Source organism: Lissotriton helveticus, chromosome 10 (assembly GCF_964261635.1).
Source record: "Lissotriton helveticus chromosome 10, aLisHel1.1, whole genome shotgun sequence".
Classification (NCBI taxonomy): domain Eukaryota; kingdom Metazoa; phylum Chordata; class Amphibia; order Caudata; family Salamandridae; genus Lissotriton; species Lissotriton helveticus.
Genome location: NC_136071.1, coordinates 765296730 through 765314682, shown reverse-complemented (window position 1 = coordinate 765314682; position 17953 = coordinate 765296730). Strand labels below are relative to the sequence as shown.

Here is a 17953-nt window from a genome sequence, read left to right as displayed (position 1 = left end):
GAGGATGAGCAAGGGAGTCAATAATGACCATGTAGGGAGAAAGAAAATTAATAGTCAGTGAACGGTAAATTAAGAACCCCAGTATTTATTGAGAAGGAGCAGCTTGAGGTCTTTTTCTAAGCAGGCGTAGGAGGGATTGCAACGTAAATCTTTGGGAAGGGCATTCCAGATGGAAGGCGCATTTCCAGAGAAAGAGCGAGATTGCATTGATATCTTTTTGAATAAAGAAGGGACAAGTACAAGTGCATTAGTGCCCCTCATAGTTCTAGTGCAACCGGCTTTGTGGAGTTTGTCCGAGAGGTAGGAAGGGGATATTTTGGTGGATGGCTTTGTGTGTGATGCAGGCAGTCTTGTAGGTAGATCTGCCTTCGATCGGAAGCCATTTAAGGTTTTTGAGAACGGGGGAGATGTGATCAAAGCGTTTGCAGTCATTAATTAGCCTGGCAGCAAGATTAAGGATAGATTTGATAGGGGCTAGGTGGACTTTAGGAGTTCCAGCAAGAATGGCGTTACCGTAATCAATACTGTACAGGACCAATGATTGTACAACTGACTTAAAGTCACCTGCAGGAAAAAAGGGTTTGATTTTTTTAAGATGGTGCAGCGTGAAGAGAGCACCTTTGGCTGAGTTTTTTATGTGGGGAGTAAGACTGAGGCTCTGGTCGACGCTGATGCCGAGGGACTTGACCGAGTTAGAGATGGTGAGAGAGTAGTTGAGAGCTTTAATGTCAGAGATCCAGTGTTGAAAAGGGAGCGGGTTGTTTTTAGGAGAGAATAGAATGACTTCAGTTTTTTTAGGGTTTAATTTGAGGTGGTTGCAATGGAACCACAATTGAATCTTAGTCAAAGTGTCATTTAGATGTAAGACATCATCATGTGATTTGATTCTGTAATAAAGTTGTGTATCGTCAGCATAGAGGTGGTAACTGATTCCCGCTTGTTTAAGAATAAGAGTAAGGGGTTCCATGAAGAGGTTGAATAGAGTGGGAGAGATAATAGAACCCTGGGGGACACCCAAGGTAATTGGCTGAGGTTTAGAGAGGCAATTACAGACTTTAATTTGTTGGGTTCTATGTTGGAAGTATGAGGTAAACCACTTGAGCACGGCACCATCCAAGCCAAAACGTTTTTTTGAGAATATTGAGTAAAGCTATGTGGTTAACGGTATCAAAGGCAGCTGAGAGGTCTAGAAGAATGAGCAGGGAAGATTCACCCTTATCTAGGGAACCATGGATGTCATCGATAATGTTGAGCATTGCAGTATCAATGCTACAGCCCGTTCTAAAGCCTGATTGTAAAGTGTCCAAGAGGTTGAAAGTGTCGATATGTTTGTTCAATTGAAGCAGGGCACATTTTTCCAGGGCCTTAGGTAGGAAAGGAAGGTTGGTGATAGGACGTAGATTATTTAAGTCATTAGGATCGGCCATGATGTTTTTGATGATGGGGGTGATTTGGCCTAATTGGAGGGATGCAGGGACACAACCATTAGCAAGGGAGGAGTTGATAATAGAGGTCAAATAGGGGGCGATGATGTGTTTTAGTTCTTGTACAAAATAGGCCGGGAGGGGATCTTTGGTATGTGAGGACAGTTTGAGCTTGGTGATGATGTTCAGTACATCAAGTTCAGAAACTGGGCTAAAGTAGTTCCAGGAAGCCTTGTTTTTAAGTTGAGGAACGGAGTGGAAAGGTTCTGCGGGGGTGATAGCGGGGGGGGTTTGGGCAGGATCAAGGGGATTGATGAGAGAGGAAGGAGACAAGGAGAGGAGGTTAAGGAGGGGAGGTTGGTTATCTAGAGGGGGGTAAGGGCGAAGGTTTGATCAATCTTAGTAATTTTATCAGAAAAGAAGCTAGCAATTTCTTCACATCTGTTAACCATGGCCAGTAGTTTAGGGGGGCTGAGGAAGTTTGGGGTTTGACGATGTTAAATAGTTCCCTGGGTCGATTTCTAGCCTGGTCAAGTTGTGAACGGAAGAAGGTGGCTTTCTCAATAAAGATATGTTTTTTGTAGTTAGCCCTTGCAGTTCTAAGGAGGATAAAATTAGAGGGGGAAGGCTGTTGTCTCCAAGTGCATTCAGTCTGTCTGAGAGCAGGTCTCTCATTATTAAGGTCAGTATTGAACCAGGATCTGGAGGGTTTATTTTTTTGTAGTTTTAATTTAGCTGGGGCTATTAGATCAAGTGCTTTACTAATAGACTTATTGTAGTGTTCAGTAAGATCAGTGGGACTTTGAGAAAGAGGAGTGAGCTGGTAAATAATCTTTTATTTTTATCTCAGGCTCACAAGGAGGAATAGTGTGAAGATTTCTCTATAAATTCTTTTGTTTGATTAAGTTGGATGAGGGGTGGGCACAAAGCTATTGAGCGTGAAGAGGATGAGGTGCTGGTCAGACCAATCAATGGGGGTAATGTGGGAGAGAGAAGCCATATCCCTGCTAGTGATAATAGCGTCAAGGGTGGCTCCTTTGGAGTGTGTAGGAGAATCACAGAGTTGTTTAAAATCATTGATCTCAAGTACGTCATTGATGAGAATAACCGAATGGTCATCATTTTTGTTAAAGTGGAAGTTGAAGTCTCCGAGGATGAAGTTTCTAGATTTAGAGATGGATGACTGTATAAGAAGATCGGACAGCTCTTCAGCAAAGGAAAGAGGTTGACCAGGGGCGTGATAGATATTATGTAGGAAGATAGAAGGTGAACCCGGGACTATAAGTTCTGCACCAAGGTATTCATAGGTGGTAGGGTCATGATGGTTAGTAGGAGAGATTTGAAGTTCTGATTTATAAATTATGGCAAGGCCCCTCCAATTTTGTCGGGCCTATCTTTTCTAAGGATGGCGTAACCAGGAGGAGAGAGCAAGTCAAGGTTTGGTGTGGAGTGGGGATTGAGCCAGGTTTCTGTCAAAAAGGCGATATCAATGCATTCACTGAGGATGGTTTCAGCGATTTCAGTAGCATGAAATGAGGCCGATCGACAGTTTACCAGCATTTATTTGAGGGGTTTAGGGTCTATTGGAATTCTGGAGGAACAGGGGTGGATACTAGTGAGTTGCTGAGGGGTCTAGGCGAAACTGGGGAGGACGGGATTCTACTAGTTCCCAGGATCACTGGGATAGATGAATGAGATGAGATAGAGGGGAGTTCGTAGTCAGGGTGGTGGTGGAGCGGTAGTCTTTATTGAGGTCAGGGAGGACGTTGGGGGGAGGATGTGGCGAGGGGAGAGGCGGACTAGATGAACTATTAATGCCTGGAGGTCTAAGAGGAGAGTTGTCATTGGGGGAAATATTCCCTTGGATAAAGAGCGCAGGGCATATTTGTGTGGGATCTAAGGTATAAGAGCAATGGGAATGGTTCCTGGTGGAGAGAGAGTTAACTTCATTCTTGAGAGAAGAGAGTTCCAACACTATGGTTGAGAGGTGAAGTTCAATATTGAGGAGTGTTTGGGTAACAAGTGTGATAGGAAAGGGGGCTAGGAGATCGGGTGGGAGGAGTGAATCTTCCATGTTATTCGGCGATGAAGGTCTATGGTGAGAAAGAGGTGGGAAACCGGGCGGAAGGAAGAGAGTGGTGTTAGGGTTACAGGGTGAAGGAGGAGGTGAAGTGTGAGAGAAAGCTTTACCAGGAGTAAACATGGTGCCATGGGGGAAAAAAGGGTCTGGGAGGGGAGTTGGGAGCTGTTAGAGAAATGATAATGGGGTGGATGGTAGCCAGGAGAAGAGATAGGAGGTGTTAGAGGAGCCATTGTGGGTTCGAGAGGAGGTGTTACATGAGGAGGGGTAAGGGTTTGTGTGGTTGAAGGTAAAGTAGTGAGTTTACTAAGTGGGAGGGATTTTAAGGTAATGCGAGGAGCATTTGGAGGTTCAGGGAATGAGGGTATCAAAGGGGGGAGAATTTGGGGGTTAAAGGGGGTCTGCTTAGTCCATGCACTGCCAGGCTTGGCCCAGGTCTTAGGATCTCAAGACAGAAGCAGAGGAGAAGTCCCCGATCTCCATTTTGATGGGGTAAACTTGACTGAGATCTGAACTGATGGGATCTTCCATCATAGCCACATTGCTAAGCGTCATTAAGGTGGTAATGCTGAGACCAGACTTTACAGTCTTTGAAGGCCAGAGCCTCCTCCTTCTCATTCAAGCTGCAAGCAGGAAATTAGTGGGGGTTCAAATTAGCAGTCCAGGAGGAGTTGCTTCAAGGTTATGAACAAGTCTGTTTCCTCAGTATAGGAATTCTGCCGTTTCTGTCAGTTTACCCCGATTTCTCACTTTTTCATGGAACCTGTATTTTTACTGGCTTTAGACCTCTGTGCCCTTTGTCTCTGCTAATCAGAAGTAAAGGGCCTGTCCTCCCCCTTTATCCGTGGTTACATTGACTTATTCCTGATTGGTATATATAAAATCGCCTATAAGTCCCTGATATATGGCATACAAAGTGTACACATGGTCTGGAAATGAAAATGCTGCAGGTGGACTGCAGCACCTATTTTTCCATTCAGTACAATGGCAATGCAAGCATGGCTTCAGGCCTACCCTGTGTAGCCTGACTGTGGCAGTGTAAACCCTGCCATGCAACCTGTTGAACTATCCCTTTTCATAGGTAAAAACCTTGTTTTTAAATATTAGTAAGTCACCCCTATGCAGGCCTTGTAGCCATCAAGGTAGGGTTCAGGGTATTTAAAAATTGGGACATGTGGAAAGTTAATAGTACCATGTCTCTGCAGTGAAAAGGCCCTGGAAGATAGTTTCACAGTGGCAGGCCTAGCTGCCCTATGTAAACAACCAGAGCACAGATTTAAAATATGTTGATCTGTTGACATTCGGCCGATACGACCTGTCGGATACAGAGCAGATGTGCTGTCACAGGGGAATGGCCAGGTCCTCCACCCTAGTTCTCAAACTCTGTGGCTGCACATGTGGAGGCTGAGAAGTAAAGTCCTTATATTTTTTAGATGAGGTAGCAGGCATCAACTTGTTGTCTAGGAAGCCTGAGACTAAATGGTCTACGTTGGTTGCTGGGCTAAGGTCTTTCAGTGCTGTGAATTGGAATGCATCAACTTCTTTAGATCTTGCCTGCCTGGCATGTGGCAATTTGTGTTGTCCCTTACAGAGAAAGGTCTTGTGGTTGTCACATATGAGGGCTTTCTAGAGACCCCTGTTTGCTTTCATGTGTCGGCCTCATTAACCTTCCTTATTTAGATTGTAGCTAGTGACATGTATTCTGAACTTTACTATTTCCCTCCAGCTCCGTTTATTGTTCTAAAGTAGAATTTGAACCTTGTTTTGGCTTTCTTGATGGTATCCTCTTTCGAGCGGGTGCGTAGTTTCCTGGTTCACTTATTACTCTAAAAACTGTTCTGCTGATGGTGATTACTTCTGCCTTCTCTTCTGAGTCCGAGAACTGCAAATTCTCTTGGTACCCCTGCTCTTCACTGTGCTGTACCCCGGTAAGTTGCTTCTTTGCACATTTCCATCTTTTTTTACTCAAAGTGGGTTCTATTTTCCATATGGCTCAGTTTATTACATTTCCACCCCTTCTTCAAGGAGGAGAAGCGACTGCATTGGCTGAAGCCCAACCATGTAGTGCCTGGGCCGTACTCATCAGAACAAATTGAATGATCAGATCTCTTGGGCTTTACCAGAGCTGAAAAAGGCAGTGTGTTGACAAATCACATGCTTATGCCAAGCACTGCAGCCTCACATCTTAGGCATTCAGTGACGGGTATTTTGCCCAAGCTAGGTGGTTTCCTTGGTATCTTGCCGACTCAATCCCACTCCCCAATGAAGTAATGCTTTAAGACTCAATCACAAGGTGAACTATCTGTGGGAAGATGTATCCATCGGAAGAAATATTTGCTTCTGGTGTATGCATAATCTTCCCTCAGATTTCTCACTGCCCTTCCTCCTTCCCAATGACCTGATGTTGCAGTCAATAAGATTCCAAAGTATGGAAGCGTATTGTGTGCTTCATTTGTTGCTGTATAGTTATCGTAATTCCCATCCACACTCCTCCACGAGGAGTGGAAAAATTATTAGTAGTTCACGTAAGTGTACTGGTTGGTGCCTACACTCCAGTGACGTCACAATTGAAAGCAGAGCTGTAGATGGAACCATGTGACGCTACCTCGCGGCGCTCGAAACACACTAATTGCTGGGTAGAACTTTTCATGACTTTTCTGAGGCCCGTAAGAATTATTCATAGGTTTAAGAATCTATGGGAAGATTATGTCCTAAGCAAAATATTGTTATAAAAGGTTAGTGTTTTTTCCAGCTCATTGTGAGCTCAGTGTCCCTTAGAGATCTAATCCAAAGCATCCTATTAGTCCATTGAAATCATGACCAAAAACAGCCGCAAAGTATCCAACAATTCGGGTCTCCAAAGCCACTCTCCAAACCCATCGCATGAGAATTCAAAAAAATATATCTTCTTAAGCTCAGAGTACAAGGAAATAGGAAGAGGAATACCAGACATGGAGAACCCAGTAGCATCACAAAGGAGTTAAGAAGAAATACTCTCAAAGCTCTTTCTTCTTTTACACCTTATGAAACAAAATGGCTGCCATGGATGTGTGCTAATCCTCGTAGTCTGAGTAAACCAGTTTTTGACTTCCCTGTCGTGCACCATCTTTTCTCAGGACAGTCTGTTCCTTCATCTCTGTGGAAACTTTTTTGCTGCATCCGAATGAAACTATCATCACGTTTCACTTGCACCTTCTCGAAAGTGCACCTTAGGTTGGATTTCCGGTTCTGCTTTCAGATCCGGTGCATAAAGCCCCCAGTGACCTCGGGCTGGTGTCCAGAGCAGAGCCGTTCTCTCGACAGTACCTTCCTTTAACTTCAGAAACCGTAACCAGTACTGGTCGTTCCTTTTAAGACCGTGCAAAGTAATTGGCCTCCCCGCACGGCACAACTCTCCGTGAAGGCCTACTCTTCCTAGAATTCATCCCATTTTTATCTGTGTTTATTGCTTTCTGAGGAACCAAACCTAGAAAGCCACGGGGCTCGTTATGCTCTGCGCCAGCAATTACTGACTCATCAAAGCACAGACTGAACGAAGTAAAAATTCCCAGAGCACGTGCACCCGAGTCAGTTGTGCTTTTTGAATAAATGTATAACTAAGTATTCCCAGGGCCAGATTCACATTCATAAGCAATGCTGGCCTCTTTTCTTGTGAAATTCCTGCTTTCATCAATCAATGCAAATCGCCACAGGCTAAAAATGGCCCGTGTAGCCCTGGTTAAGGCGCACCCTGCATGCTTTTCGGTTTGGGTGAAGAGAACTATGGTTTTCACTGCCAACAAACCCCTGTAATCGTGTGTACACATACACCCCTCCTTAACTGCACCCTAAGTACACCAACCTGTCGTACAGCACTGTATCCTTGGCGCATTAGTCTCTGACCACTGACGAGGGCCTGTTTGGCTAGGTTGGCCTTTATTTGCCCTGGGTGTGGTCCTTTTTTCCAACCAGACGCATTTTGCGTATTGCTTGATTGTCACTTTTTCAGGTATATTTGCCCTCTATAATTGCTTATTGTTTTTATTTTCATGTATGAAACTCATAATGTAGGTCATTCATAAAGAGGATGATTATTAACATACTGTGAAGAAGTTCATGAAGCCGGTAGAGGTAAGTAAGGTTCTTCTTTATTTTAAGTTCATATAAACACAACGTCCTATCCACAAGACATCCAGGAGCAACTGACATCCTGCGCTAGGCAACATAACTAGATTTGACTACATTCTAGACTTTTAGTGAAGCAGGTTCTAAATGAGAATAGATACTGACAAGTGTAATTAAGAAACAGAAAAGCATTACAAAGCATTACTACACATACTCAGCCCGCTTCTGTTTTATTTTCCATAATTATTCAGAAACCGCTTAAGGGGGTTTAGGGGGTTTTGGGTAACACGTTTGAGATGTAATGTTTGTTCCCTCCTGGTGCCCCAGTCACCTCTAGCTCAAACTTTCTCTTTCTCAAGCTTTCTCTTCTCTACCTTTGTCAGTTTCTCTTCTTGTCTTGTCCCCAATCCCCGAGTCATATCTCCAGCGCTGTCTTATTATGAGTGCGCTCTGCTTCTAGCTGCTCTGAAGCGCCTCCTGCACAGCGCCTAGAACACCCCTGCTGTACACTGGTGAGCATGCTCCAGTGAGCAGCTGACAGCTTGAAGTTTCCCCTCATTAGGACCACTGCCATATGTTATATCTTACTTTTGGCATCCATTGCATTTTTGTTCTTTTGTTCTCATTCTGAAGGTGACATGCGTTTCTTTGCAGGTTGTTAACACACATATTAGTTTGCTTGGTTATGATGATCCCTTTTGTTGCCTTCCAAAGTGATTATCACCTTTGAATTTGTCGTTAATTATCTGTGAGTTGGATTTGATTAGAGTGTATTCGTTTTGTTTAGGGTCTGCTGCTGTTATCTATATCTCATGACACATGTATATGTTAAGTAAGTTCTGTTTCCTCCTACCTCGTGTAAGGTTTACAGTATACCAGTATAGTACCGAGATCACTGTTATGTCACTGACGTTATTGCTATCTAAATGCAGAGTGCATTGCGCTCAAGTCTAAATATTTTATACGTGGTGCATGCCATTAAATGCTGTTTTTTGCTTTACAGTGTAGCTCTTGCAATATATTACCACATCAAAAACAGGTATGTTAATAATGGATTTTGCAGTGAAAATGGTGACGAATCATGAATGTTTGCTGTCATGTCTTATTTTTCTGATTTCTAGACGTATCTGCATTTCAAAAGCTGTTGAAAAATCTGTTTATTAGCAGAGTAGTCAGAGCAACTTTACAGTATCAGTACCATATATCACATTCAGGAGGAAGGAAGCTCCATCAGTCACAGTAGTAGTGAGCATAGCATACATTTTAACTTTTGTAGAAGAGTCAAATAATTAAACAAACCCCATAATAATGTAGATAATCCCTCCCGCCGCCCACTAACTAAAGTCTCACCCTGGACACTCCTTTTGTTCATATGTATACATTAGTAAGTAAGTAAGTACCAGGACGTACCCAATAAGCAGATCAGTTCCAATATGCAGTTTTTCACAACCAGTCAATGGCAGAGGCAATAGTACCACGGGATTCCCCGTAGTACAATCTAGTGCAGCCTTCTTTGTGCACAGCACAGGTAGGTCTATCTACAGCAATATACAGTACAATTTACGGTATTGAAATATCAGACTCTTCTTCGCCCCCTGCCTCTAACCTTCCTAGAATAGTAAACCAATCTAAGGAGATCGGTGTTTTCCTGAGGCCTCTGCGTTCTTCACGCTGCAGCGCCTCACCCTCTGCTTTGCCCCAGCGTATCATGTCCGTTTTCCACAGATCGGGGTCAGGTGGTTTGGGAGACTTCCACCTCATCGTGATGGCACGTTTCGCAAGTAATATGGCTATATCAGCAAAGCGTGCGGCTACGCTTCTCTTACGCGCTGTCGGGCCCAACCCTAGGAGCGTGTATTCCAGGGTGAGCGTCTGTGTCCATGCACCTGCGTCTGTAAGCGAGTCATTAACAGTAGTCCAGAAATAACCCAGTTTGGGGCAGCTCCACAACATATGGGACAGTGTCGCATCATCCATAGCGCATCTAGGGCAGGTGTCAGTGGCATTGGGGAACATTGCATGTAACCGGTGTGGTGTTAAGTATGCTCTGTGTAGGACCATTAGTTGGATGAACTTAAATTTGGGGTTCCGGGCCACCTTTTTTGGGAATTGAAGGATCCGCTCCCATTCCTTGTCCCGTAATGGCCTCCCTATATCGCCCTCCCACTTGGTTCTGAGAGGTGTCAGTGAAACCGCCCGCCCCGTCCTAATACTAGCAGTGAGCCATTTTGTCAGATGACTTCCCGTTCCCATTAGGTAGTGCATCGTCAGTAAGGGGTTCGTGGGTGGCTCCACTCCCCCAGGCGCCCACCTTCCTAGGACATAGCGGCGAACGCTAGCATGCAAAAGGAATGATCCCCCAGGGATGCCATACGCGGTCCTGAAGTCTGCAAAGGACAGCATCCGTCCCTCAGCAAAAAGGTCTCCCACGTGTGTCACACCTGCGTCGTGCCATGGCGTTAGTGTTTGTGTTGTAAGCGGTCCCGACCACAGGGGTATACCCAGTAGTGGGATTGTAGGGGCGTATGATGACAGCGGAGCCGTGTACTTCATCGCCTTCCGCCAGTAGTATATTGCAAGTCGGAGAAGCGGTGAGGTGTCACTCGGTAGCTCCGAGCGGGGCAGGAGCAGGACATGGATCCTCCCTTTAGCGCGATCGTCTTCCATCATGTCAATCTCATGGAGGTTTCTACCACCAGTAGGCCAGCCATTGCAGTTGGCATGCAAAGTTGTAGGCCCTGAAGTCTGGGACTCCCATACCTCCCGCGTTGGTTGCGAGTTGTAACTTAGCGAGGCCTATGCGCCTCCGTCCTCGTCCCCATATGAGTTCCGTAAGGAGCGTGTCTAGCGTCTTGAACGTCATTGCAGGGATCAGAAACGGTAGATTCGGAAAGTAGTAAATGAGACGGGGAAGCATCACCATCTTGGAAATGGTGATCCTGCCGGCCACCGAGAGAGGGAGTGACAACCAGAATTGTATCTGAGATTGAAGTGTCCTCATAGCCCTTCCTAGGTTGCCGTCAATCATCATGTCGGCTTCCCTGTAAACTTGTATCCCGAGGTAACAGAAGGTAGTATCCGCCATCTGAAACGCGTGTGGCGCAAAGGGCAGTGGCGTGGTCGAGTCGGCGGTGGCAAAGGTAAACCCGTAAGATTTAGGTTCGCTTATGGTGAGGCCAGATAACGATCTGATCTAAAGTCCTCAAATATAGAAGGGATAGGGTCAAGGTCGCCTCGCACGTTATGCAGATACAGGATAATGTCGTCAGCATAGGCGGACACTATATGAGTTGTCTCACCTCTCCTTATTCCACAATGGGGGGCCATAGTCCGGAGCTTACAGAGCAGTGGTTCAAGTGCCAGAATGAAGAGGAGCGGGGAGAGGGGGCAGCCCTGTCTTGTACCCCTTGCTATGGCTATGGGACCCGAGATGCATCTGGATGTGCGCACCCGGGCCGTGGGGCGTGTGTATAGTAGCCGGACCCATGCTATATACTCCATAGGTATTCCGAACCTCGCGAGTACAGCGAACATGAAATCCCATTTGAGGGAATCGAAAGCCTGCTTCAGGTCTAACGAGATGCATCCTTCAGAGCTTAGGGCCGACGGATCCCGTAGCATCAGCTGGGCCAAACGTCTAAGATTCATGGCCGTGCTCCTGCCCGGTACAAACCCGCACTGGTCAGGATGGATCAGTTGCGGGATGTATTGTGCCAGTCTCGTCGCTAGCACCTTACTCAGGATCTTATAATCGGTATTAAGTAGAGATAAGGGTCTGTAGCTAGCCAGGTGCTGTCCATCCTTACCCGGCTTCAAAAGGGAGGTTATCAAAGCCTGGAGGGAGGACTGTGGTAAGCCGTCGGTCCGTAGCGCTTCCATATAAATGGTATGGAGGCGCGGGGCCAGTAGGTCCATGAATGTGGTATAGAACTCGGCCGGTAAGCCGTCCGTCCCAGGGGTTTTGTTTCTCGGAAGCGCGCGCATTGCCTGCCCAATCTCCGCGATGGAAATGTTACGCTTCAGGTCGTCGCTTTGCTTGTGAGTGAGTTTGGGTAGTTCTAAATCCCTCGTGAAACCCTCGAATGCAGCATGTGAGAGGCAGTTGTGTGGGCTATAAAGCGTGGTGTAGTAGTCCTCGAATGCGGCGTTGATTCCTACTTGGGTCGAAACTAGCATGCCGTCTTGGTCCAGGACTTCTAAGATGGGGTGGTGTACAGGAGAGTCACGTATGATGCGGGCCAGCAGAGCGCCCGCCCTATCTGCCTGTGTGTGTTGCCTCGTTGTGTATTCCCTGTAGTCTAATAATCTCAAGTCTTCTAGTAGCTCGGCATGTCTCACATGTGCGTCCTGCAGTGGCGTGAAATGTGTGTTCGTGCCCGCAGCCTCACACTCCAGTGTTGCTAGCTTACCCTCCACCTCTTTCAGGTCTGCAATGACGGCCCTCCTCATGCCCACCCTAGTGGCCATTGCCTCCCCCCTGATGAAAACTTTGAAGGCATCCCATTCCATCTGTCGGGAGCCGACAGTGTCAGTGTTTATTGCAAAATAACCCTCGATGGCATCCGCCATAGTGGACCTGAAGACTGTATCTTCCAACATTTCTGTGGGTAGTCTCCAGGTCGGGATTGGGGTCGTCTGTCGGCCCCATTGCCAAGTCAATTCAACAGGATTATGATCGGACAGGGTCTTCCCCATGTGCTGGGCCTGAATAACCGATCCTAATAAGGAACGGGAGCAAAAGATGCGGTCTATCCTAGTATGGAGCCTGTGAGGTGGGGAGAAAAAGGTATATTCTGCATTTCAAAAGCTGTGTGAAATATTTAGTTAGAGACACTGGGAATGTGGGGACACGAGCAATATGCTGTAACGTAGGTATTTTAATATTTGTCTCGCTCATAAGTGTCACATCAGTCGCTGACCTTTTGAACGCATGAATACAGAGCCCATATTTATTTTCATGTAAACTGAATAATCTGAATTTTAACCTAAATGCGGTATTTTCTGCTTGTAGTTTCCACCATTTTTAAATGCGACCCAGTTCACCATGATGTATTATTTACAAATTATTTACATACAAAAAGGTTTAGAAAACGCATAACTCATGTTGTCTTCTAGAATCAATGATTGAATAAAATCAGTCAGCGGATTTTAGATAATGAAGCCTACATTTTTATCCAGTCAGCAAAGTGTGCAGGTCACACGAGTCGAGAGTTTGAATCTGCCAGCCACGAGTTCGAGTCCGAGCTCTAACTCAACTTCAATCTTTTGAGTGTACGATTAGAACGGGGAATAATATTAACTTTAATTTACAGGTTATAGACATATAAAACACTTATATGAAGACGCATTCGAAAAGCACGTTATTATTTATTATAAATTCCATATTTATTATATCATGTTATGGATTGATATAATTGTTTACTAATTCCATGGCGTACCTCTGTCCTTGCTGACACATTCCAGCATTTAAAACGATTTGAGTGTAAGGTCCATAGTGTTACCCCTGGTCGAAGGGGCTGTTTTGGTCATAGTTAGGGAAGAAAAAGGTATTGATATTTCTGCTGATTTTTTCTATGTCTTGTGTAATGTGGTTCTTGGAGGGCCCTTTCTATTTTTTGTGGAAGTAGATAAGGGTAGTGTTCCCAAGTTGACATGTTTTTGGGTGTACTTCATTTTGGAAAAAGTATGACTTTCTCATAGACCTTTCAGAGTTATGCCCCGTCCTCTCATAGTTGTTTCCCACTATTCTTTTGATCGAATGTACATTCAGTGATCAGGAACTATTTTGGCTTCCAACTTCTGCAGATATTTTTAGCCTTTTGGCTTGGAAGCATGGTAGATGGTAGGCAACTTGAACTACACCCTTGCTCCATTGGGTGCCACTGGGGTTTTTGGAAGGCTGGAGTGATATGGGACGAGTTCTTTAGATACACAAACATTCTTTCAGCTTGATTTTATAACTTTTGGAGCTACTAATTTCTTTCAGAGGAGTCACAATAAAGACAGTAATTCAGCAGATGCAAAACAAAACCCTTACTAGCCCAATTTAGTGTATTGTGCTGGTCAGCGGAACAACCCTTCCTGAGATCATCAGTTGAACATTGATATTATACATGACAGATGTTATGTCATGAGTAAAGAGAACTTCGATTATCAAACCAAACCTCAAAGTTTTTGTCTTGGGTATTGGCTTGCTCCCAATTCTGTGGGACAACCAGATTAGTAGACTGTTCAGTGAGTCCCCTGATTAGCAGGATGTCTGTTTTATGTCATCAAGGCACAGCTTCTATCCTTCATCTAAGACTTGAGCTCAGCAGTCTTAGGCCTCCTGTTTGCCCCCTAACCAGAAAATCCCATACTCCACTCAACAATGATTCTATTTATTCCTTGACTTTAGGTTGGCTGCATACTTAATTTTATTTATTTTGTCTATGTTCTTTCACCCGATCATGTGCCTATGATAGATGCATCAAAATGGGCTGTTGGATTTTCAATTTGAAATAAGGTCAGGCTCCTGTTTCTGGGGGCAGTGCTTTCAGATATCTCAGCAGTGTGCAGGTTTGCCACTGCACTTACCTGGGGTAGGGTTTGAGAGGACAAAGAAACTGGTTTTACACTGTGAATTATTATTTCATATTTCCCACTAAAACTGTCCTCTTCTATTCCACATCTGACCTTGCTGAATGCACATGAGCGAGCTTGAACTCACACACCATGCTGGATAGCATATTTAGAGCTGTGAGATTCAGTTCATGTGATTTGGGACAGCGCTTCTAAGACAGTCTGTCATGAGGTTTATGTTATTCAAGGTATAGTTTCTCATAACTGTGCTAGTTTTAAGGCTTGGCCCTTTGGGAATTTTCCATGAGTTAAGTGGTAGACGTGGTTTAGAAAATATACCTTATACGTGCTGTGCATCTGAGGGAAGATTTCTTTAAGTCAATTGACAGCACCACATCATTGCAGTGTGCTGTGGGACTATTACTGTCATATTCATACCATACAAACAGATGATGCTTTATAGATATTGAAGTAACATCTGTTAGAGCAGGATTCTATCAAAATTTATAGAGGAATGTGAGTATTTTTTTATAATGGATGTGGGTGTTATTGCTGGGGCTCTTGGTCTGATTATGAAAATTCTTAGCATGGTGGTATTGGGAGCGCAAGTGACAGCAAAAAGGAATGCAGAGCTAGTTATATAGATTTGACATATTTTAAGGTGGATATTTGTTTTTAGGTTGAGTTTTCGAGACCTGTTGTATATACGTTTATAAACTTCTTTGTGGCCCCACTTCTTTTTATTTATTTGCTTCAGTGTCCTTTAAAAATCCTTGATTGCTAGAGGTCAATCTTTCCTCCTTGTCCCTCCTTTTTGTCTTTCGATTCCTTCCATGGAGCAGGAACCAAGCACAGTATCTTTATGCTTTGGTTGTTTATCTGTTCTTCTGGTGGACTATGTGTTTATTTCTTTCCTATCCGTGTTACACTACGGGTGTGTGTTCAGCTTTGGTGCCTGTATTTTATTGCATCTTCCCTCCCGCCCCCTCCTTCTCCTGTTGTTGCTGCCATCTTTCCTACACCTTCCGCTCCGTTGCCCCGTAACTTGTGTTCTGTTCCTATTACTCCACACCTTTTATTTTATCAGCACGGCACCCTCTGTCTGATGCCTCGTGATCACTCAGGGATGGAATCAGAGCAGAGCAGGCTGTGTATGCTAATTGCAGGCAGCACGACATGCATGAGGTATTTCTTTGTTTAGTGGGTCCACATGGCCAAACAACATGGTGGTAGAGAAGCATGGTGCACTTGGCTCACCCTATCCATGCAGTTGCAGCTGTCTGATTGATTACACTTTTGGCAAAGTGGGATGAGTGACCCACCAGCCTATGTTGCAGTTGTCAGCACGTTACCACTTTCGTGTTCTCTCTGAAGCCTGGTGATCCCTCAGGGATGGGGCAGAGTGACGTATGCCCTGTGTGCTGAGTACAGGCTGAAGGCAGGTCGAACGTGCATGAGTTATTTATTTATTGGCTCCACAGGGCCAAACAACGTAAAAGTAAAGGAGCATGGTGCCCTCGGCTCATCCTGCGTGCAGCTTTCGTTAATATTTCCATACATTTTAGGGTAGTGCATGCTTTACAACACCTGGTTAAGAACGATGGCAAGCTTTCCTTTTCTATTTTTAATTTCGGTTAATTGCAGGCAGGTTTTTAGGACGGTGCGGTTGCAACTCTGCATGCTGTGCATGTGTGGTGGACCATCTCAGTTGCCCGGCAGTGAGTCTCATCAACCTGATAAAAAGCACGGTGCACACGCAATCTCTGCATTTAAGGCAGCCGGGCATGCAGCGATTTGTTTAAACTTGTATTAAGAGCTCTTTAGGTCAGATGTGCGTGCGAGCTGCAGTATGGTTTCAATCAAATGTATGTGAACCCGGGTCACCGAGAGCAACCCTTAGCTTGGACTGATCCCACAGAGGCATCTCCCGCACTAAGGAAAGTGTAAATAAACAGTATGAACAGCGGTAAAGAACTAGTTCAAAACAAAGGGCAGCGCTCAAATGCCTGTCAGAATTATGTGAAGAGCGAGGGCATTCTGCCAAGGGGGATGTCAATTATATATATATATATTAAGTATGCATCCATGTGAGGTAAACATGGGCATTAATTTGCTGTAGATTAACTATGTAACTCTGATTTGGTTCATCTGGCGCCCCGCTTAGCAGGTGAGGTCTGTACTGAGTGCTTGTCGTCATCACGCCTTAAGGCACTTTGGGGTAGTGTACTTGACAGGTAAACAAACACAAACGTTTCGCTTTTTTCTGCTTAAATAATTTCTCTTATTCTAAGCTGTTCATTGCAGGTCGTTTAGCGTAACCAGGGTTTGGGTTCTGTGCGATATCTGCAGTGCATGGGGCAGCAACACATATGTGTTTCAGGGCGCTCTAATCTTTACCCTGCCCCCATCCACTCAGCTTCACAATACCCTGTTTATTCACCGCACAGGATGGTTTGCTGTACAGAGCGGGACTGAGGGGGGAGGTAGATCATGGTGGGGTTCCAACAGGTCTTCACTTTTCTCGGCTTGGTTTATTTTCTGCTTGAACTCTCTGGCAGTGATCTTCGCTGGCGGGAGTTTTTCGTATTTATGGAGCAGTCGCTCTGCTGCTCATCAGGCTGCCTCACACTTACGATACCCAGGTTAATGGGTGTTAGATTTCTGGCATAGAGGTTCTGAAAAAGCAATCTCTCCAGCCGTAGGAGTTGCCTTTCATTATGGGCAGGTACCTCCTCCCAGCCCAGCTCTTAAAGTTAGAAATCTGGGCATCACCTTTGATGCAGGTCTAAATTTTATGGCACACGCCAACAAGACTGCTGCAATTGCCCATATGAAACTCAGAATGATCAGGAAAATACTACCTTACCTACCTGACACTGCTGGGAGAACTCTGGTCAGCTCACTAGTCCTGTCCGCACTGGACTATTGTAATGCTCTATTCCTAAATGCACAATCCCGGGTGACTAACAAGATGCAGTCAATTCAAAATGCTGCCGCCCAGATGCTGGCGGGACTTCCCAAGTTCGCATCGGTTTCAAACACTATCAGGGAACTCCACTGGCTGCCGATACGCAGCCGCATCAAATTTAAATCATTGTGCATTCTTTACAAAGCTCTCAATAACCAAGGCCCTCACTTTCTTAAACACAATCTTTATCACTATATCCCAACCCGTTCCCTTCGTTCCTCTCATCACAATCACCTAGTTGTGCCTTGTACTAGAACAGTCACTTGGGGTGACAGGCGATTTCTGGTTGCCGCCCCCAAACTCTGGAACACCCTTCCTCTTCACATTAGGACTAGCCCTTCCCTCTTTATATTTCGTAAACAACTCAAGACTTGGTTATTTGACCAATAGTCCTACTCTTGTAAGGAATTCTAAATACTGATCCATCCCCTAAGTCAGCGCCGAGACGCCTACGGGTATTCGCCGCGCTCAACAAATGTCAATAAATAAATAAAAATAAATAAATACCACCTAGTCGTACTTCGAGGCAAAAGGAAGACCTAGGAGCCCCTGGGCCGGCTACATTAACCTGATCCTCCCAGTCTTCTGTTTGTATCCAATGATAAGGCACTCTCTTAAATGCCATACCCATTACCAAAATAACAATACAGTACAAACTAATTTCCACTTTGGCTACTTTGAAACTCTCCTAGAATGAGGCAACCTACTTATAGACTGACAACTGTATAGAAGGCAACCAGAGCATAGTTAATCTTGCACTGATTGTTGCCCTCCAAACTGATATCCTTAATTCCTGATTCAGTTCTGTTGACTTTC

General features: G+C 44.9%; 1 protein-coding gene across 1 annotated transcript in view; it reads left to right on the top strand.

The window, feature by feature from the left end:
- CCNY (cyclin Y) overlaps nucleotides 1-17953 on the top strand; it is a 503311-nt gene that overhangs the window by 372289 nt on the left and 113069 nt on the right. The window contains exon 5 of the mRNA XM_078663312.1: nucleotides 8612-8647. Coding sequence (XP_078519438.1) covers nucleotides 8612-8647 — 36 coding nt within the window. The remainder of the gene's footprint in view (nucleotides 1-8611; nucleotides 8648-17953) is intronic.